Source organism: Pleurodeles waltl, chromosome 5, assembly GCF_031143425.1.
Source record: "Pleurodeles waltl isolate 20211129_DDA chromosome 5, aPleWal1.hap1.20221129, whole genome shotgun sequence".
NCBI lineage: Eukaryota > Metazoa > Chordata > Amphibia > Caudata > Salamandridae > Pleurodeles > Pleurodeles waltl.
In genome coordinates, this window is record NC_090444.1 from 471,938,260 (window position 1) to 471,961,277 (window position 23,018).

At 43.7% G+C, this 23,018-nt stretch overlaps 1 protein-coding gene across 1 annotated transcript in view; it reads right to left on the reverse strand.

The window, feature by feature from the left end:
• AKAP12 (A-kinase anchoring protein 12) overlaps positions 1–21,359 on the reverse strand; it is a 415,088-nt gene extending 393,729 nt beyond the window's left edge. The window contains exon 1 of the mRNA XM_069234286.1: positions 20,947–21,359. Coding sequence (XP_069090387.1) covers positions 20,947–21,096 — 150 coding nt within the window. The 5' untranslated portion in view covers positions 21,097–21,359. The remainder of the gene's footprint in view (positions 1–20,946) is intronic.
• Positions 21,360–23,018: the final 1,659 nt, after the last annotated feature.

The following is a 23,018-nucleotide window of genomic DNA, read 5'->3' on the forward strand; positions in this document are numbered from 1 at the left end:
CCAGGCATGTCAGGCAAGTGGTGATGCCTATAGGCATGAGGGGACGCTATTGGTGGAATGAGCAATGGGTAGTGTAGAGTAGGTTTTAGGTTGGTACAGTTTGTGGGACCACCTCTTAGGCCGTTGTCACAACCAGGGGCAGGTCAGCTAGTTAGTTTTTGTTCAGTCAAGTTAGGCCGGGGAAGAGTCACGTTACAGTAGGCGGAGCAGGGTTTATTGTGGTTTTAGATTTAATATGCATCTGTTAGATGTTGGGTAATAGGGTAGTGCAGGCGTTAAAAATATTTAGCAAGAGGAGGGTCAGGAGGATTTATTGCAAGCAGGTGTGTTGGAACAAGCTTGATGGTGTCGCTGCGGCTTGTTCACAGCAGCGATAAATGTCATTAAAGGCACATGGGAAATATTTAAATAAAACAGTATGTGCAAAAACTGTATTAGCACCCCCTCTGAAGAGGTTCAGGAGGTGTCTGCTGGCATACATGCTGCTTCTGGGCTGGTCAGGATCTTGCGCAGCTCACGTAAATTCCTGCGCAGGAGGAATTCATTTTGGGAGTGAGTTGGGAGCAGAGAACAGGGTGTCAGCATTTCAGGGCCCAATGTGAGTGTGGTGCCTGCTGTTTAGGAGCAGGGGGCGTCCGGCGCATAGCTGGCAAATTATGCACCGGACTCTTTAAAGGAAAGACCATTAGGCGCGCCCAAGACGGTGGCATCCAGGCAATTACCAGAGGCTCCAAAACTCATTTCAGACACAAACTTGAAGAACATGTAAACACAAATGATAGGCATTTCAATGTTACTCTAGGGCATTTTCAAGGATCTTTAGTAGCAGCAGATTTTGATGGAAGTCGTAGAGTTGGTGTTTTTCAGAAGCTTTTGACGTGACTGGCTTACGATATTTTCGCTAGACGTAGACCCAGTTTGGCGAGAAAAAACCCCGTCCACAGATTAAATCAGGTAAGTTATTTGGGACGTCTAATAATGACATTGCTAACAGGTGTGGTGGGCAAAAAGTTTTGAGCATGGTGTCTGTAGGAATGGGAACAGTCCAGACCAAGCACGTCCAGTTACGCCTAAGCTAAGAGATAAGAAATCGGTGGGTTTTGAGGCAAATGTTGGTGAGCAAAATACAAGTGAAGTACAGCCAGTATATGGGGTGTCTGTGAATCAAGAAGGTAAGGAGTACTCTGTAGCGGTTGAGAAAGGGGTAAAAGGTGATAGTGTTAAAAATGAAAAACTCCCCTACATGGGACTCTCTATGCCTCTGGTCCCTCATCTAACACAGGCTACCAAGGAGAAGATTTGGAAGAGGTAGTTTGTTGCGGTTTTCAAATTGGTACAACAGGAGTTTCAGGCAAAAGGGTGTTGAAAGGAAGAAGAAAGGGAATTAGCCAGGAGACCCAAGGTGCCTACCAATATTGAGAATTGGATATTGATGTTCTTGATTTATTCAGGTGTTTCTTGTGAACGCCATCCATAGTGATGCGTTCCATTATTCAAGAATATGGATGTGGTAAGGAAGGTGCAAATGGATTATTGTGGTTTTGCATGGCTTCAATAAGATGAGGAATTCCGTGCCCGTCCCGCTGTGAACCTGGACAAAGAATGGGGAGATATTGATAACTAATTATGGATTCAATGGATGACACTGGCAAGGCCGATACCTTTAGTGCAAACTACCAGCGTTTTACCAGTACCGCATAAGCCCTTTTGGGACTATCCTACCCTGATGGGATGGGGAGAGGTAATTTTCTACAGAATGGAGCATGTTGGTCATTCAACAGAGGCCTGTGCACGCAAGCACAATGTAAGTTCCGACATGTTTGAGCAAACTGTGGGGGGAGGGGGAAGACATCCAATTCCCCAGTGCTTGGGTAACCTACCATATATGTGGCAAGGGGGACGAGGACAGCAAGCGGTAACATGAAAAGGACCCTATGCCAGTTAAATTCGATATTTGGCTGAGTTGGTACCCAAACCACACAGTGGTGAAAACTCTTTTTGGTGTTTTAAGGATGACTTTAAATTATGTTATCAAGGACTAAGACTGTGGCAATGATCCAAAAATTTGAAGTCTGCTTCTACACATGGGGAGGTGGTCAAATCTAAATTGGAAAATGAAGTTTTGGAGGGCAGGATTTTGGGTCCATTTTATGAATGATCTTTGGAGAATCTCACAATATCTCCACTAGGTGTGGCTCCCAAAAAGCAGCCAGGTGAATTTTGGCTAAACAATCGTCTTTCGAGGCCAGCAGGTGAGTCCACCATTGATTTCATTGCCAGTGAAGATTCTGAGGTAAAATGTGCATCAGTGGATGATGCCATTCTCTTGGTGCGAGTACATGGTCAGTGGGACAGAGATGGCTAAGGAGGACATCAAGTCAGCCTTCGCCTTTTACCCGTTCATACAGAGGATGAACCAGCTGCTGGGTTTACAGTTTGGTGCCGCCATTTATATAGCTAGAATGTTGCCAATGGGTTGTTCCGTTTCATGTACCCTTTTTGAATTAAATAATCACAGAAGGTGTGGGGTAGTAGGAACAGGGGGTGAGACTGGGTTAGTCTTTTAACCAGTGTCTGGTTATTTAAGGTTGCTGGATAAGGGGTGCTGTGTTGACCTACAGGAATGACGGGGGATTTTCCTTTACGGACTAGGTGGTCTCACACACAGTTTCCCTTGTAGTCACACTCACGCCAAAGGGAATACCATGGGGATTACCTACGTGCCGGAGCCAGCACTCCCTCTGGTTCTTTTAACCAGAGGTCGAGTCCGCCTGAGTAGTATCATCTTACTTAGGTGGGGCTAGGTGGTCATATGATGAAGCATGACACTACTATGTGTGTGAGACCACCTAGTCCGTAAAGGAAAATCCCCCGTCATTCCTGTAGGTCAACACAGCACCCCTTATCCAGCAACCTTAAATAACCAGACACTGGTTAAAAGACTAACCCAGTCTCACCCCCTGTTCCTACTACCCCACACCTTCTGTGATTATTTAGTTTCTTTTGGGAAGCGGTGTGGGTTAGCCTTGCTTCCCTTGCTCTCTTTCTGTGTATTTCCCTTTTTGAATTATTCAGTTCCTTATTGCAATGGTACTTACAGTTTAGGAGTTGTTTTAAAAAGTTACCCATTATTTGAATGATTTTCTATTTGCTGGGAGTTCAGGTTCAGAAGATTGTGGCAGAGCTTTGGAGACGCTTAGCCCAGTGATGGATGACACAAAGGTGCCATTACCTTTGGAGCCCCGTTACAAGTTTAACCTTTTTAGAAATTCAGTTTGATTCCGTTAACATGGAGGTGAGTTTATCGAGTGACAAAGTTCACGTTTAGCTGCAGCTGTTGGAAGAGGCTCCTGTGTCAAAAAAAGATGAAATGGAGGAAGGTCCAGTCCCTTTTAGGCCATCTCAAGTTTGCTAGTCTGGTGGTAGGAGTGGGAAGGGCATTTTGCAGAAGCCTTCAGTCTTCTATGGCAGGCTCCACTTTGCACCATATTCGAGTTTGACTGACAGCAGCCATAAGTGAAGATATGAGAGAGTCGGGTGACTTTTTCGAAAGATTTTAATGGCGTCACCATGTTATTGTTGCAGAATGAATAGTTATGGGTGGAGGTTACATGTGCAGATTTTTTTTTCTGATGCAGCAGTTACTCATGGTTTTGGTCTGTTTTGGGATGAACACTGGCTGGCCAAACAGTGGTCAGCTGATTGACTTGTGGCTTTTTGGAACTTTTACCTTTAGTGGTGGCTTTGTTTTTCTGGGGCCACTTGTGGCCAACAGACGGGTCACTTTTCATGTTGACAATCAAACTGTAGTGGCATTGGTAAACACAGAAGGTGAAGGATGAGAACGTTTTCAGTTTACTCAGTTTTTCTGTTGGGCTGTTTGAACTTTGATATTCTGTTCAGGGTCAGATATGTGCCAGGTGTAGATAATAATCTTGCAGAAGCATTATTTTGTTTTCAGTAGCACCAGGAGCAGATATGAAGCAGACGAGGATGCCACAGGACCTTTGGCATTTGGACAGATGAAAATCCTGGATCTTATTGAGGACTCGGTGGCAGTTTCCACCAGAAAAGTATACAGACAAGCTTGGTGTGAGTTTGTTCTCAGTGGTGCTCAGAGGAGAAGAGGGACTGAAGGGGAGACTTTCTTCAGGTAGTCAGATGCTATGCAATTTATCATGTCGCAGATTGGTTTGGGTTTAGCGGCACTTACAGTTTCAGCCAAATTAGCTGGAATTTCATTTCATGGGAAATGTTTTTGGAGTTATCATCCAATGGAAGGTGAAGTTTGTCATAGGGTTTTGGCAGGCTTGGCAAGAGAAGGAGGGGGTGGGGGAGTCAGAAAAGACAGGAGACCCATTTAATCTGACATGTCAGGGATTTCAGTATAGATGCCAGACATTTTTTTCAGGGTGGGAAGTAGCTTTGTTTTCTTTGTACATGGTTTGGTCATTCCACAGGACTTTCCATATTTTAGAACTATTAAGTTTGAGAGGATAGGGTGGTCTTTTGAGGAGACATGTTTTAGTTTTTCATACATCAGTGCGTTTTTGGTTGCTGCATTATAAGACCAACCAGTTGGGCAGGTCAAGAGACTCTGTTAGAGAGCGTGGCGAATGCCTTGCACTGTCCTTTGCAAAAGTGGTTGGATTTTGTGATGGTGAAGTGGATGGCCCAGTTTTCATCCATGAGGATAGTTCTGTTGTGACTTCAATTTTTGAAGGTTTTGACAATGCCAAGATATTATAAAGTATTGTATGAAGTTTTTGCTCATGTTTTGTTAATATCCGTGTTTTTTTCCCTTCTCAAGTTTTGCACCCAGCCCTCTCTAGAGTTTTATGATGGGTTGGATTAAGGGGCATTCTTTTGTTCAGTGGGCTGTCAAGGAAGCAGGAAAAAGAACCCACGGAAGGCAGCTAGGACTTGACAGTGCCCAGGTGATGATTTACTGGTGGGGAAAAGTGGTATGCGTTGGGGTGGGTTGTTGCGATTTTTATCAAGTCATCTAATTGGGAGGCCTTATTTTGATCTGCTGGTTTTACACCTTTGTGAAAATGATTTAGTGAACATATCGGGCATTGGTTTATTGAAGACAATGAAAATGGATCTCTCCTGTATTTAGCAGACCAGGGGAGGTACACATAGTTTATGGACAGTACTAGTTCAGAGGAGAATATGGAGTTGGTGCGATCAAACTCTGCGATAATGAGAAGCAGAGTTGAAATGTAATTAGAGAGATGAGTGTTTTTTGTCGTTCCATGGATATTTCTGTGCTGAAACATGAGGCGAATGTTCAAGAAGATGCAGATTTATTTCACCAGGATGGTATACACTTATCCCTTTTAGTGATGGAATATTATCTGATGGAATTGCAGCTGTTGGTGGCTCAGTGAAAAGTTATGGCACTAAAGACTGGTTGGTGGCCCTTTTTGGTAAAGACACTTTTGGCGGTGGGGCAGGAAATTGCATCCAGATTTTCCTGAGCTGCAATGTCAGGACAATTTTTGGTGATGGGAGGCTCTCAGGGTCAGGAACTACAGCACAGGGACTGCGAGAATATGATCAAGGAGCAAGGGGGTGGATTGGGCAAGGGGGACAGGAGAGAGAAGAGTGACGTCAGAGGGTGCATGAAGACTATGACAGCTTTGGGGTGTAAGTTGTTCTGAGGAGTTTTGAGAGGAAAAGAAGAGTTTACTAAGGGGGAGGTTAGGGGGTTATTTTTGGACTAGTGAGTGCACACTGCCTAGGTAATTTGATGATGAATTACAGACCTGTTCTATTAAAGAGGCTTTTTACCCCAATATAAGGTGTGGAGTGTCTTATTTTGTTCCGTCTTGCCAGAGAAAGAGTGCAGAAAGGAGAGAAAACAAAAAATACGGTCAAAATACATGATTTTGCCATATAAGAACAAAATAGAGCAGACTAGAAGAAAGGTGTAGCCTAATGGACTGGGACTCAAAAGGCTGGAAGTTACCACCACTAGAAGCTTGTACACGAGTGCCTCTTGTCTGATGCGATAAACATGGCACCTGTTCATAAATGACTGCAATAAGGAAAGCATCGCTGATAACTGCAATCCCTGCGCAAACAGGCATTGGTGCATGGATCGTAATTTAATGTGTCACTTGTAATCAGGCCTTAGGAGTCCTGAATACCGAATACAGTGCACTAAAATGTTTTTTTAATTTGTTTTGCACAGAGTTAAACATGACACGGTTCAGTCAATCCAAAGGTCAACAAAAACAGTCAACAATAACAGTTCCTTCTCCTGGAGGACCCCAACTCCATATTTGGGGTGTTTGGACATATACAGAATCATTTATGTATCCTATCCTGTCTTGTCTAACTCCAAGATTGGGAACAACCGCTAAATTAGGACAGGATTAAACATCAAAGCGTCACCTTCCAAACCTTCATAGAGAACCCTGTGCTCTGTGGAACCAGCATGTGAATATTTGTTGGGGCTGCTCACAAAGTTAATAATATTGTTAAGTTCTACAGTTGTAAACAAGGATTCAGCTCCTGTCTGGACTTCTCTAACGTAACGTTCTTAGGCCATACGTACTATAGCAAGTTTGATTATGTGTCAACATCACAAAATATAAAAATATTGTGGACGTTTTATTTTACGTTGTACAAGAACTGACAAGATTACAAAGGATTAGGGGCCAGATGTACGAAGCTTTTTGCATGGCGTAAACTGCAAAATTAGCTGTTTGCGCCATGCTAAAAGCGCATTGCGATGCTCATTCCCATTTTGCAAGTCGGTAACCTGGTTACCGACTTGCAAAATGGGAATGCGACTCGCAAATAGGAAGGGGTGTTCCCTTCCTATTTGCGATTCGCATCACAATGTAGAATTGCTTTGTGACCGCGAACGCGGTCGCAAAGCAATTCGCAGTTAGCACCCATTTCAAATGGGACCCCTTCCCCTTTGTGAATGGCCCTGAAAACATTTTTTCAGAGCAGGCAGTGGTCCTATGGACCACTGCCTGCTCTGAAAAAATGAAACACAAATGTTTAATTTTTTCGTTTGTGTTGCAACTCGTTTTCCTTTAAGGAAAACGGGCTGCAATACAAAAATAAGAAACTGCTTTATTGAAAAGCAGTCACAGACATGGTGGTCTGCGGTCTCCAGCAAGCCACCATCCCTGTGAGTGCTGTGAATCGGAAGGGGGTCGCAAATTGCGACCCACCTCATTAACATTAATGAGGTGGGTCTTTGCGACCCCCTTGCGATTCGCAGATGGTGTCAGGGACACCATCCTGCATCCGGGTTTGCGAGTCGCAAATTGCGAGTTGCTCAGACTCGCAATTTGCGAGTCACAAACTCGGACTTTGCTACATCTGGCCCTAAGGGCAATATGTACGAACACTTTTTCCCATAGACACAGAATGGGTAAAAACCTTTGCTACATCTGGCCCTAAGTGCCTTATATGTACAATGCACAGTGTCAACTAGAGTTAGAAATATGTACTTGCAATGGACAACTGTGTTTCTACATCACTGTAATCGTATAATTAATTTGACAAAGGACCAAATCTATTACATTTCCTCTTCTGCTCTAAGTACCTCTAGTGTGAAGCTTTTTTGCATTACTCCACAAGAAAAAGGTATGAATATGGAAGGTCTTGTATTCCACTGAACACCAACGGTTGGTTGAAGGTAAATGAACCAGTAAACACCCCCCTGAGTTGCTGCCAAAAGGGAAACCTGCATTAGGCAGAATCTTTCTGCAAACAAGTTAAAGAAATAGATTTGAATAGCGTACTGCACGCCAAAACCAGCGGATCAAACCTGAACGGGCAAGCGAAGGGTTGCAAGATCGCTGCTTCTTCAGAAAACACTCTTTTGGGGGCTGACAAAAAGCAAAGACAGACAGACTGCAAAGAAATAAAAAACTAGTCTGTAAATTGCCACAAACATCAATCCTCTCCCCTTTGTCACACACTAACTTAATAATACCAACAACAGGAGTGTAGACACAATAATTATATAAAACACAAGCACAGGTTAGTGGATGGGAGCAAGACCTGAGCGCACCCCTCTTCCCAATCACCGAAAAGCAGCCCTGTGAAGGAAATGTTACCAAATCCGTCCCCCTTCGCATACCCCTCCATTGAGTAAATCTACAATCAGCACACAAAATGAAAGTGCACATACATGATACAGAGGAAACACGATTCAGACTCTGCTTCCTCTTTAGCACCAATATCTCTTAAAATACCCACAACTACAAAAGTAGAGTTTACCCACTTGTAATATTTGTGTTTTGACCACTGACTCCACATTGCAGCACACCGTCACATTAGTAACCACCAGCTTAATTTTGCCTATTGACTTTATTTTAGCATTAGCCTCCGCCATGTTAAAAGCTGCAGGTGTTTTTCCATGCCCACGTGCTTCTTGTTCATGTTTTTTTTTCTGCGTGTTCCTTCTCGCCGAGGGCCTACGCTGATAAGAAAGTACTAGGATGATGTTAAAGGTACGCAGGCAACGGTTTTGTTTTGAGAGAGGGCACCTTAGGATCTTGGCTTATTCCAGACGTGTTATTTTCAAAACTGATCTGAAGTAGCCAGCATATTTTCATGATACACTTACGGGGTGGGATGGGGTTTCTAGAATTCTACTCTCTGGTTTGTTTAAAGTATATAGGAGGCCGGGACCAGATGGACCAGGGAGTGAGTCAGATCTCAGACATGCTCTGGACGCTGAGGTGTGTCATTCTTCCCGTAAGGATAATTGATCTCTCTCTCCACGATCGGTTCTGGGATCTGGCAGTCTGATGCTGGTAAGAAGGGAGATGATGCAGCTTTACCTGTGTGGCATGGTGATGCATTTTTAATTCTTGTTATCTGCTTTGCAATGTGACACATATACATACACAGTATGTATGTATATTATACAAACACATAAACACACACACTTGCTGTGTATATTGCAGTGGAGAATCTTTTGTACATGTTTTTATTTAATTGCTGTGACTATTATAAACGTGGGTTTTCAGCATGCTAATCTTCCTTTACGAACCTTGCAAAGTGGTTTAATAAATGTATCTCTTGGATTAATAGTTGCATTCCAGAGATTTTTTGTCAGTGCATGTGTGTTTCATCTCGGTCCGTAGTGAAACAAAACACCACTACAGAGAGTTAGTAAAATTAAATCAACGGCCTGCTGCCCTCTCCCCATCTGTACCTTTGAGAAATCCCACAACTAACGGAGAAGTATGCCATTATGGATAGGAAACACAAACACAAGATGGCGGAAGGCTGCAAGACCAACACTCTCAAAAAATGCTAGCCTTTGGGCATTTAGAAGGTTTTCTGCCAGTGGTTTGCAAACACTAAACTTGACAAATGCCTCATGTCCTAAAAAGCATGCAATGTAACAAGTTAAGCCAAAGGTCGCAAGAAAATGGGAGATGTCCTAACCTTTGTATACACACAGTGCACCAGAAACAAAAAGCATGTTTTGAAACAAGCAAGAATTGATTTTATGTTGCTTAATGTTCTGCTCACTGCACATATCTTTAGATGCACAGTTTCCAAAGACCCTCCCTCTACAGCAAAGCACAAACCAATCGTAATCAAAATAGGCAAATATTCATGTAGGAAGAATATGTTTATTTTTAAAAAATCCCTAGTGATGGCCACCAAGGAGCTTAGGCATGCAAATGCTTAAGATTAATCCTTCATCCAATGCATTTCAAATTGACGTTTTGCTTTGTCATGCTTGCTTGCTGCAGTCTCACTCGTGGCCGATGCAGATATGGAAGCAGCACTGCGCATCTTCCTGTCGACTGCAGAGGAGAAGCATAGGCAACACACTTCAGGCAATATAGAAGAACCTTTCTAACGAAGATAAACTCTCAGGAGGGTCAAGACCTTTGATGCCAAGATTCATGCCAGATCATAACGAGCATGTATTGCTGACATCATAACAACGCTAGGTCGAAAACAGAAGTACTGTACCCAATTCCTTGCATCTTGTGCATTTAGAGTACATTTCAGCTCTGTAATGAAACTGCAATATCACTACAAAGATTGACAAGAGCCAGAAGTGTGAAACTGACGCTAGAAAGAAAAAAAAAAGGGTAAGAAGTTTGCATGTTCATATTGAACATTGGAGAAGTAGGCCTACCACCCTGCAACACGACCCCTTGATTGTCATTTGCAGTACCACGGCATGGATCTCTGAATCTGAAAGGGGACTGACTGCCACAAAAGCAAATTTTGCACCCACACGTATTTATGGTTCATTAAAGCAAAGACTTTATTATTAGGAGGAGTGCTCATAGGAAATGTTGTAAGCATAACGGACACTGGTACCAGTATAAACACATGTAACGTTGTTTGCAATTTTCAACACGAGTCTATTTATATGGCTCACAAAAAGCTCCCTGATTATATACAAATTCACGCATCAACATGAAAGTAAGATTGGTGATTGCTTTCAAATAAAAGGTACACATAGAACGCAACTTGAAAACGTGCCTTGCTTACTTGTTGTGCAAATTTAAATGCAATTTCCTTCACGTATTATTCAGTAAAGCAAGGTTTACACATACCGGTAAGCTAAAACATGTAGAATGGTGAATTCATTAAAGGCAACAATGAAATTAAATCAGGGGCCGATTAAACAAGAAGGTCGCAAAGGCACAGTTGGGGGTATATATTGTTGCATTGGTGCAGTTTCGACTTTCAGAATTTCACAATAATTTACAGAAGGCCTAAAAGCTGTCTGCCTACCAAACTTTTGTGAATTCCACTTTTCCATGAACAAATATACAGATTTGTATTTACTTAATGGAAAATCTGCTGAGCGTTTTTCCCTATTCTGGAAAAAAGTTTTACTCCTGTCCTTATGAGGAGTAAATTTACAACCTCATCAAATGTGTGGAGAGGTGTTGGTAAATATACTTAAACAAATAAGCCTGTGGATGCACAATGACTAATGGGGCATCACAACCCTGTATCTACCACTTCCTGTCTACTTCCAACCCCTGTTCACTGATTTGCAGAAAGATGTCAAAATCAGAGCCTTGCTAGAATCAATCATAATCAGAGAGACTATCATCAGAGCTTTGATATCATTTGACAAGACAACACTGCAATGGTTTGCCATATCATTGCAGAACACCAAAAGCCACAAGTGATTTTTTCCTTTTTTCCTTTTTTTTAACAGAAAATATATTTTTCTAAAGCCTCCCATCCCTTGATAAGTAGAAACTTTATAAAATTCTACATCCTAACGAGTGTAGGGGCTGTATGGGGGAAAAGGGGCAGTTTATAGCCCCCACACTCGTGTGAGAGGGATGGACATACCAAGGTATTTTCCTCTCCAAGTCCTAACCAGTCCTAACCAGCTATAGCAGGCACTCCCTTCTTTAATGTGCTTCTTTTGATGAGCCCACTGGTTCAGTTCTCTCACTGGCCTCTGCCCTTCCCAAGTCTAAAGCTTGCACACCTGCTCTCTACTGCTTGTGGGACAAAGGAGAGGGGGTGCATGGGAGAAAAAAACCAATACTAAGATAAAGAGTCAGTGTTGTAATCATGGCTAAGAAGTCTGCAACAGTCAAAGGCCTCTTTCCTGACTCCTTGAAAATGAGTTTCGTTTACTTAATAAAACCTCAGCTGTATTTTAACAGCATGCTAGGGCTCCAGAAGAGGGGACTCTGTCCAGCAGTATCTTGTCATAATTCTATGTCTCCAGCATTGTAGGCTTTTTCCAGAAATGTGCTATAGTGGAGTAGAAGTGACGTTTCACTTTCAGCAATTTTAGTCACTTTTCTCCTCAACACAGGTAGTTTTCCCGTAACTGGATAACCAGTTCGTGGCAGTTATTTATTCTGTAGTACCTTCCAGGAGCGCACATCACTTTCATGCTTCTTGTGACACATTTGGTTACTTATTTATGCTTTCAAGTGTACTTCTAGCCATATGGAAACAAAGCGTTTTACAAACATCATAAAATAAAATACAGTGCACAGAGAGTAAGGGGGCTGCACAAGTCTTAAGACACAATTGATAAGATCACTGATACGATCAAGATGATAAAAGATAGCATACCTCCTAGTTAAATTCTCAGTGCATTATCCTTAGAAGATAGAAGACTGATTAAACTTTCTGATTTTCCCGCTATCAGCAAGGATTGTCTTGTAGACCTGCTGACCAAAGTCAAGTTGGCATTCCCTAAGGGCTCTTGCTTGGCTCCTCTGTGTCCTAAAATAGTATTCTCTCTCTTCCCTGACCTTTTCCCTTCTTAATTTGTCTCTAAGTCAGGGCACTGTCCCCAGCTCCTTTTAGGAGGTTACAGTGATCCAGATCCAAAAGAAAGTCGGTGAAGACCCACTTGTCCTTAAAAACGAGTGCCCCATCTCCTTGTTACCTTACTTAGCAAAGGTTGTGGAGGCACATGTCACTAGACACTTCAGTTCTTTTCTTGGGGAATTCAACTTTCTTGACTCCCACCAGGCAGGCTTGCAGCCAGCCCACTCCACCAAAGCGGTCATCTTATCTTTTGTGGACGACATTCGAGAGGAGGCCAACAGGGGCATTACCCAGGCGCTGGTCCTTCTTGTCATATTGGCGGCCTTTAACATGGTCGACCATGAGCTTTTGGGGGGGGGTCATGTCAGACTGTTCCCCTTCAGCTCAAGGTTCAACTAAAACGTAGAGTACCTCAAGAATCCTCTTTATCTTTTTAATTTGTACATACACTCCCTAGTTCATTCCCTAAAACAAATGTTAAAATCTATAATCACGCCGATGACATGCAACTACTCTTCACTATTGACAACTCCCCTGAATATAAGGAAGCCTTCCAAAATATGATGCTGTTCAACTGCGATAGGATAAATGGCAATTAATTCAAATTAAACTCTGACAAAAAGGAAAGTGTCATAACCAGAAACAAGTATGACATTTGCAACACCTCATTCTGGTGCTTCCCCCAGCCTAAGAATTCAGTACAGTCTTGGGGTCCTTATTGACAAGGATCTTTCTATGAAACACCAATTAGGAGCAGTAACCTCTTCTTCTTTCTTGCAACTTCACATAATCAGGCAAATTTGCAAATTCCTTACTTTTTAAGTCTTTGTTCAGGTGATAATGGCCTTAGTCATCTTGAGGATAGACTACGCAAACTCTCTCTAAGTAGCCCTGCCAAAAGGCCTCGGTTGTAGGCTCCAACTGGCACAAAACCAAGCAGCCAGGTTGATTTTCCGACACCCCAGTAATATGTGTTCACCTGTTAGTGCTGTTTGAACTTGTATTTATGGTTCATTAATGGAAAGCCTTCATTATTAGGGTGTGTGATGTAAATAAACGTTTTATGGTTACACTACGCTATAGACAGTGGGTCCTGTAACAAAAAAAAACAAAAAAAAAGTGTATAGATGTTTGAAAAGTTTAACAATATGAGGCTACGTATAATACTCCCAGAATGCTCTCTGATTAGATGAAAATGTTTGCAGCAGCTTGTAAGCAAGAGTGATGATTCATTGCTTTCAAAATAAAATGTTGAGAAAAAAAAATGCAAGTAGGAAAAAAAAGTTTTGCTACTATGAAATGTTAGGTGCCATTTCTTTGAAGCGTAAACTTGCTGATGCATGCTAATTATTCTAAAAAAAATATTCTTAATCGAAATTTAGTTAACCATTTTCAACAAGATTATGGAAAGCATGAAAATAAACAAGCACTGGCAAAGCCAACTGATCCAATATTTTTGGGAGTCTTTTGGTTTTGTCAATGTCAATGTCTTGTTTTGACATGGCTTTTGTATCCCTTTCGTGTTGTGGGAGCTGCCAGGCCCTCACCATTTGAACAAACATTGGCAAAAAGGTTAAAAAAAAAAAAACAGTGTTTTGGTCTCCAAAGGCACACATTTCTACCAGTGGCCCTAACAAAGGCTCTGCAGCCCCCCTCCAGGGGGGGCCACTCAGCACGGCACTTGCGCTGAGGGAGTCATCTGGAAGGGGGGGTTTAGGAGGTCCCCCTCCATGTTTTTTGCAGGGGGCCACCTCCAGTTTTATTATGCCACCGACTGCCACAGTAGTTCCTGGCACTGAAAAAACTACTTTGTGTGCCAATATGCTCCTTGTGGAAGAGCAGAATGCGATCACCCACTGTAAAGCCAGCCGACAGATTGGGAGAGAAATTTAAGTTTAATAAAAAATATATATTTTTGTTAACACCAGATCTAATTAGGGGCCCAGTTCTTAAAGAAAGTCACAAACGTGCACCCATGTTATATGTCTTTGAATTAGAGCCTTTCATGCATTCACAAGAACGTACGTAAGTAGATCAGGAATTTGTGAACTGTATTTTAGCATGAGCAAAAAAGCATGTGTAGATCTGCTCATGTGAAAATCTATTGAGCGTTTACAAGTTCACTTTCCCTTCAGACACTTTTTTCCCCAACCCTGGAGGAACTCCTACTTCTGCCATTGTCAGGAGTACATTTCCAACCTTTCTCACTATGGGAAAAATTAGAGAAGAGCTGGTGAAAATCCTTGAAACATGAATGTTAGTAGATTTGCAGACTCAGTGACATTCCAGCCGTAGAACTATTGCTTACTGCTTCCTCCAGCCCCAGCATGTAGATCTGCGGAAAGGTGGAAAAATAAAGACACTGCTATAGTAGGGATTGAAATTGCAAGTATTCAAGCCCTACTATAATGAGCCCTGGCGTAATCAGAGGGGGTATTATCAGTGCTCTTACATATTGAGATTGCTACCATAATTTGTCGCCACACTACATGGCACCAAAGGGACACGTAGATCTTTTACAGGACAAGTAGATTTAAGAAACAACCTGTCCCATGGACAAGTAGATATTTTATTAAATTCCACACCACTGCCATCCATATGAATCTTCTTACAATCCCCACATTCAAAAGTAAGAAATTGTGTGTTTCCAGATTTTCAGTACTTGCCCCAGCATATGGAACTCCCTCTCTCTTCAGATCAGAACTACTCCCGTTATATGAGATTCAGGCAAATTTAAATACATGGCTCTTCAGACAGGCATTTAGGACTGTAGCCAAGAGTAGCATGATGTGCCTCTTAGCACCAAGAAACCAATTCAGTGTACATGCGCTCAACAAATATTAGTAACATAACATAGTATAATACAATGCAGATGCCCTTGCAGAATGTAACTGCTAAAGAAATGGTTGTACCACATAGTTGCGAAATGTCCCTATTTGGGGATGGAGGTTATGTCTCAGTTTTTGGGCACTTAAAACGCAACAGTTTTCCTTTCACCTTGAAATAAAACTTATCAATATACATCATCGGGAAAACACACCGTAGTGCTACAACTATTAAATAATAATAATACAAATATCACTATGTGATGGACTTTCTGGATAAATTTAATAAGCTGAGCTGTTGGGAGGAGTAAGATTTTAACAGCAGCTCTAAAATGTTCAAGTTGTCTAGTAAATTATAAATACAACATAGAAAATACTGACTGGATTATAAGCTGTCTAAAAAGGTTTTGTCAAACTGCATCATGGACTGTTCCAATGGGGAGCAAGATCAAGACTGATTTGCATATGGCTAGGTCCAAACGGGAATGGCATGGCGAGCACAAAAACTGATGGATTAAACTGAGATCTGTGACTGGGTGGTGAATGTCTGATTTGTTCTGCATTCTGTCCATCATCTGTTCTTTTTGCTTTTGTCACCCTAAGCGGGAAGGGTATGCCCAACCATGGGTCCCATGCTCACTCTGCCACAGGATTCAAGATTGCCTGGCTGATGAGTGAGGATACCCCGAAACCGGTCCCAGGATGCTTGTTTACAGCCCAGGGAGGCCCTGGCAGTTCTGTCTGGACTGTACCCAAGGGAAGCAGGGTGAAGACTGATTTGCATATGGCTGGGTCCAAAATGGGGTGGCATGGTAAGCACATAAATATGATGTATTAAACACAGATCTGTGACCGGGGGGGGAGGGGTAAATGTTTGTTTTGTTCCGCATTCTGTACTGAGGACAGAATATCGAAAGGTAAGGGCACATAGAGAAGTATAGATTTCCTATTCCTAACTCCACATATATGTGCCTTGAAGATATATGTATTGTGTAGGTGTATATATGTGGAGTTATATATAGAAAATCTAGACCTACTTACCTGTCGATATTTTATCTTCAATAGTCTGTCACTGACGTTCTGTCCTATCAATATTGCTGATTCGATAGCCAGGGGTACATCCGTTATAGTCAGGGGTACATCTGTTAATTCTGTTGCATGCGGTTACAGAAGTTAGACAACCCATTTAGATTATGAGTTTAGAAGAGAACACCACATTTCAATTAATAATTTAGAAGAGAACACCGCAGTTAAGTGTTATTCCAACAGGGGATTTCACCTACTGCAAGCAGGCAAAGTTTCTAGGTAGAATGACTGACAAAAGAAATGCAGAAATCGATCCAATTCCTGCATGATATTCTCCAAAAAAATATAATCCCTACTCCAGGATCGCCTGTAACAGTAAATCAGGGGAAGGAAATTGCATGGAATATATCAGGCCAATCATATTGAGGGTTTTCAAATGTGTACAAGGGCAGAAGGTTATGGCTCTCCACCAACCAGCAGCAATTTAAGTTTTGTTCCATAAGGTCAGAATAAATATCCCCAGGTTATCCTGTCCTCTCCTCCTCCAGAAATTGTGTGTCGCATATGCTCATGAAACTCAGAATAGCTGGACAGAATAGAACCATACCAAAGCCTACAAATGTTTCAGTGGTGTTTTGGCTAAGGCTCCGCACTTAAAGTGTACAAGTTTGGTTCCAGTCTGTTTGATGCTGCATATGTCTGTTACAGAAAGGCATAAGCGCCAACGCCCGCAATTTTGAGAACATGTACTTTTACCTACCAAATGTTATGTTTTACAGTGTCTCTCTAATTAAAATCCAAATCGTTGAAAGGATGTCAAGAGGCGTGCTTGATAATTCCTGCAGCCTCGTTGATGGGTGTGTCATACATTTACAGAATCCAGAGCACAAATGATTCCCTCAAACCTACCCCTAACCCCAAGCCAGGCTTCTGAGTGCTGAAGGAATTTGACACATCCAGGCTCTTCGCCCGAGGATCACTGTAAGATAGTTGATGTGGTAAGATAGCAAACTGAACTGCAAGAGACCACCCAAAGCACCCAGGTACTGTAGTGGGTCATAATTCCTAAACTGCAATGCCTATCAAAATAATACCAGAATCTGAATATTGGATTTTCTGTTTGCAGTGGTTATGACTACAATGCCAAAATGCATAATAAAAGAAAACAAATATAATGAACCAACAATAACCCTAAGATCCATTACACACCCAGGACCCAAGCATAACACTAACCAGAAGTCTCATCTTAGTACTGATTCTCAACTTAAAAGTAACCCTAAAACTAACACTAGCCTTCTGCTCTGACCAGACTGACAGAGAACCAGGTCCCTCAACCTCAGCCTAATGATGACTTTGGTTTAAATCTCAAAAAAAAAAAAAAAAAGAAGAAGAATAAAATACTGTTAACTAGCATTTTCAATAGAAAATTATTCCAAATTCAAGTACTTCAGCTTTACATTTTCGGTGCTGCGTTTTTTTTTAAATATAATTCATTATGGTGGCATTGCAACTGGTACATCCTTGTTTCTTCCAAAGGCACAATGCACAAAGAGCTGTCATTGCACCTCAAGCACATCATCAATTGGTGTAGGCAGCTGCCATCGAAGTGGATTTGAGGCTTAACAGTGAGCAGCCCTGAAAATGTATTAAACAAAGCAGGTAATGCACCACACAGGGGTAATACTCTCCAAGGGAGCAAGGATTATGTGTGAAGGAGTTGCTTTTTTCAGGACTGTTTTTAAATGAGTCTAACAATTCGTTTTTCCTGCACAGTTTTACATGTGTGATAAAGATAGATTTTAGATGCAATTCTCTTTTTAAAAAAAATATGAAATACCCCAGGGGTTAGGCTCAGTGCTCAGGAGCATTCTTTCTCTGCAGCAGCATGTCCGTGCCCAAAAAAAAGGGTTCCTATCCCTAATGGCTGCTCTTCAGTTGTATGGAACGAGAATTAAGCATAGGTTGGCAGCTTCTCTCCCTGTCATCCTGGACACTGTGTTACTATCCCTGGGCATTTGTTTGGCAACCTAATGCTTTCTGTGTGTTGTGGTCTACTTTGTTTCCACAATAATAGTCTAATACAGCTAACCGCCATGTTTTAAGTGAAAGGTCATAGGCTGGAAATATGGTGCTCACGATGATGAAGTGATTTTGTCACCCTAACCCCACAGCCCATCTAGCCCTGAAAGCATGTGTGAGAAAATATCCCTTTTTGCATAGTCACTACAGTTTTTTTGCTACATTTTACTGCTGTTCTTTTTAGAGACTGCACACTGGGGCTCTGCTTCCCTGTGCTCATTTTAAGTGCTATCGCTCCTAAAACAATGTAAAAATTGGCTAGTCCTAGATTCCCTTATTTACCTCTCCTGTAAAGCCATAATATGTTGAAGAAACTACACCCATGGCATGGAGAGTTAAATGTCACCTTTGGAATGCAGCACTCCTTGTGCCAGCCACTAATGTGACAAAGGAAAAGATGGCATTAGGCCTACCATTGTAGCCCACATGCTACAAAGTAAAACCTGCAGAGTGACCTGTTAAAGTAACTCTTTTTAACAAGTAAAAACATCTCCTGTTAATGCTAGTAAGTCACCCCTATGTAAGCCTAGTGGCCCACTATGCAGTGTCCAAGGTTTTCAGAAGGGGACATGCAGAAAATTATTGTTACTATGTCTCTACAGCCACAAGGCCCTCAAAGGTATTTTCGATATGGCAGGCCTAGCTGTCCTACACAGAAAATCCTAAAACTTTCGGCCCTATGCAAAAAATACTAAAACTGTATCTCTGGTCCAATCTACTTAGTTTAGCCAACCCCTATTCCATCAGGGTTGGCCTCAAATCACGACTTAGTATTGGTCTAACACAACAATTTACTACCATTGGTGCTTTACACTTTTTGGTCCCATTTCTTCTTAAATCTTTAAAATGTCATATATTTGGTTTGCTTTATTGAACTTTTGTCATATTGCTCACTGAATGCTACTCTCTTTTTGTAAACTGAAGTGGGATTATTATTGTGTTTTCCAATTTTAAATTTTTTGGTACTCCTAAATACTTTAAACATTTTCGTTCGGTTAATTAAGTATGTCTGCTCTTGCCATAGCCACTAATTGTTGTGCTCAGTTTCAAATTTGTGAAACCTTTGACTGCACCTCACAGGATAGCGACTTTTCTGAACGCCAACCCACTTCAAATAAATAATCACTGTCACAGTAGTTCTCAACTGCTAGTTGTCCATGTCCTGTTCAGACACTTCTACCATAGCTGTCAAAATAAATGACACTCGGTGGCTAACTCTGACAAGGATCTGAGAGAGTTCTCCCTCAAGCACAGAATCTAAAGGAGTGGATAGTGGTCTGCCTTTCTCCTCGGGTGCATGACCTAAGGATGAGATGGACTTCTTCCCTCCAACTACTGTATCAGTACTCTGAGGTCTAATTCATCCTCTCCTCCTCACATGATCGGACATACCCTTAAAAATGTGCACGCATTTGTTAGATGTCAACTCACTTTTTACTTCTAGTGACCTGACTAACAAAAAAAGTCCTCAAACTTTAATGGGGTCATTCGCTTTTCACCCTCCACAAATATGTTCATTCACCGCAACAGGATCAGTCTCTTAAAAGCCTGTCTTCACCCACGTTTGAGTAAATATGTCGCTATGTATGATCTGAGAACTGGAGAGATGAGGTTCAACCGGATATACGTCTGAGAAATGTCCTCTACCTCGTTCCTCAGTGAAATGTTGGAAAGGAGAAGGGGACTTACACATCAGACAAAATTCTGAAGGGTGAGGCTCATACTCAGATATAACGATTTAGTCTCACCTTTCAAAATTCACAACCCAGCTAGTGTGACCTTATTAAAAAACGTAAATTCGCCATCACGAGCAGAAGACTATTTACGTGTGCTGAAAGCGCAGCCAATCCTGGCCCGAATTACGATAGCGGCATTACAATTAAGCCTTTTATGGAAGTCGCACTCCCAAAAGTATTTGTTTTTAATTCACTATTTGCTTATACCTATACATGGCAATATTTGCCAATTAATTAAATGTGGATCGTAGGTATATTCTACGTCATGTAAACTATATCAAAAAAGTCGTGAAAAGTCCAGACCTAACACATCCTATTTGAAGAGGGCTGGCGACGTGGATCCGGCTCACTGCGTTTCAAAGAAAATTTTCAAACATTACTGGCATTTCATTGACAGAAGACCTTGGTTATTACTTAGACTCGTAAATATTGAGGATTGTAATATACTCGTGACCACTATGTACGGGAAGCCTGAGCTGCGTGGAGACCGGGGCACCTCCCCAGCCTCCCGCCAGGGCCCGCAGTCAACAGTAGCGGGACCAAGGCGGGGGCAGGGCCAGGTCTGCAGCAGGGGCGAGGCGTGGCCGCCACACGTGCACCTGCTGCGGGCGGCCAGCATGCGCCCGGGGTGTTCCGCAGACCCCCCGCGGGACCGTGCGCGCGTAGCACCAGCCCCACTCAGCTAGCACGTCTCATGCGGCAAGGTCGGGCTCGTCCCCGGCGCGCTGCCAAGGACAGGCTGACAGGGTCCCGGGAAGTACTGCGGCACTGGGCTGAGCGGCGGCCCCTGCCGCTCCAGCCGCAGCATCCTCCCTCGGCCGCGCCTCAGCCCTCCGATGACAGCAGCGGCCCCGCCCGGGCGCACCAAGCTTTGTTGCGGAAACTTTCCCCAGGGAGGGGCGTGATGCGTCCCGAGGGGACATTGCACCCGGGACCACACCGCACCTGCGCTCTCTCCGAGTTGCCCAGAAATACACCGGCGGCGCGTGCAGGAGCCAGTCCCGGTTTACCTTGGTGTCGCCCGCTCCCTGGTCCTCGTCCTCCAGCAGCACCAGCAGCTCTGGCGGCGTCCCTGGCTCCGCCACCTCGGACACGGCGGCCGCCTCCGAGACCTCTTCTCCGGCGCCCGCCGTCTGCGCGGCCGAGCCTCCGGCCCCCATGCTGCGCCCGCCCGGTCCTCGGGAGCCCGTGCGGGTGAGGAGTTCTCTCTGCGCGGGGTCCGTCCCGCCGGGGAGTGGGCTGGGCGGCTCTGGGCGCTGTAGGGCAGGTGATGAAGGACCTCTGCCGCGACGTTCGGTGTGTGGCCCAAATATCCCGCCAAGGATCGCTCGAGGACCGCGGGAAGCCGACCCACAGAGGCAGCGGAGTCCTCCCCAGAGAAGCGCAGGCTGCGAATGACGCTCTCTACAGCCCAACCGCACGCACTCTATGCTCGGCTCCCGTGTGTGTGTGTGTGTGTGTGTGTTTTTTTTTTAAGACAGACCGATCGCCTCCCCCTGCTCCATCACATTAGCCCAGCCTTGGGTCACGCCTTGCAGCATCAAAGGCTGATAAGCAGACTGCAAAAGGGAATACGCTTAGATCCCAGTGCTTTGACAGGCCGCCCGCTGACACCTTCACTTCTTCCATCAGTCATCCTCGCAGTGTGCAGGCACACCTGAAGACTTTTTGGTGTGAACCCGACTCCGAATGTCAAATATAAGTTCAGAGCCACACACATTTCTAGAAAAAAAATCAAGCAGACTGGTATTTTGTCACGAAATGTCATGCTTTAAAACTAACTGAACGAAATATTAATTTAGTTGAATACAGTACAGTCGCACTTGAAAACTGCTTTCATTATACTGCTGGCAGTTTCAAATTAATTTATTTTGACGATACTGGGAGTTCTCACGCTAGTGCTAGATAGTTATTTGATTCCGTTTCTTAATTGGCACTGTCATATATTTTTTAAATGTGCTCACAGTTGGCTAGATTCGCCCTTCAGGTCGGACTGTACAGCTTCCACGCAGGATCGAATATTAAAAAAATCTAAGCATTGTACGTATCAAAATTTCCTCGAATCTTAAACCTTCTTGTAAGTGCGTAAAATAGGGATCAATGTTTGCGGGGCTGCACTGCATAGTCTGCAAAGTTGGTCTGATACCCTACCTATTTCCCTTGCAGCGGCTTATCCAGGGTCTCAGGGGGTGATTCTGATTCTGGCGGGCAGCGGAGGCCGCCCGCCAGAATTCCGCCCCCATTATACCGCTCCGGTATTATGAGTTTTTCCCTGGGCTGGCGGGCGGTCTCCAAAAGACCGCCCGCCAGCCCAGGGAAAAACTCCCTTCCCACGAGGATGCCGGCTCGTAATCGAGCCGGCGGAGTGGGAAGGTGCGACGGGTGCATTTGCACCCGTCGCGTATTTCACTGTCTGCCAAGCAGACAGTGAAATACTTGTAGGGGCCCTCTTACGGGGGCCCCTGCAGTGCCCATGCCAGTGGCATGGGCACTGCAGGGGCCCCGCGACCCCCCCTACCGCCATCCGGTTCCCGGCGGGCGGACCGCCAGGAACTGGATGGCGGTAGGGGGGGTCGGAATCCCCTCGGCGGCGCAGCTAGCTGCGCCGCCTTGGAGGATTCAACAGGGCAGCGGTACACTGGCGGGAGCCCGCCAGTGTTGCCGGTCTGACCGCGGCTTTACCGCCGCGGTCAGAATGCCCTGCGGGGCACCGCCGGCCTGTCGGCGGTGCTCCCGCCGACCCTGGCCCCGGCGGTCTAAGACCGCCGGGGTCAGAATCACCCCCTCAGTGTCTAACCCTGCAGATATTCTTTTTGCTTTCTTTGACAATAACTTTGCTAGTTGTTTACACTACATATTTCCTGCACTTCCAGATTTCGCAATGAGTCGTCAAAATACTTTTTCCTTGGCATTGTCTCCTTCATTATTGCTAACAACAAAAACATGTCAATGGGCGTGGGTCAGCCACCTTAAATTTTGCAGTGTGATTAAAATCTTGCATTAGTTCTTGTCTGGTGAAAATAAATTCTAAAGAAATTATTGATAGTGTTGTGTAGTCAGGGAGGTACGATAACAGTTCAAT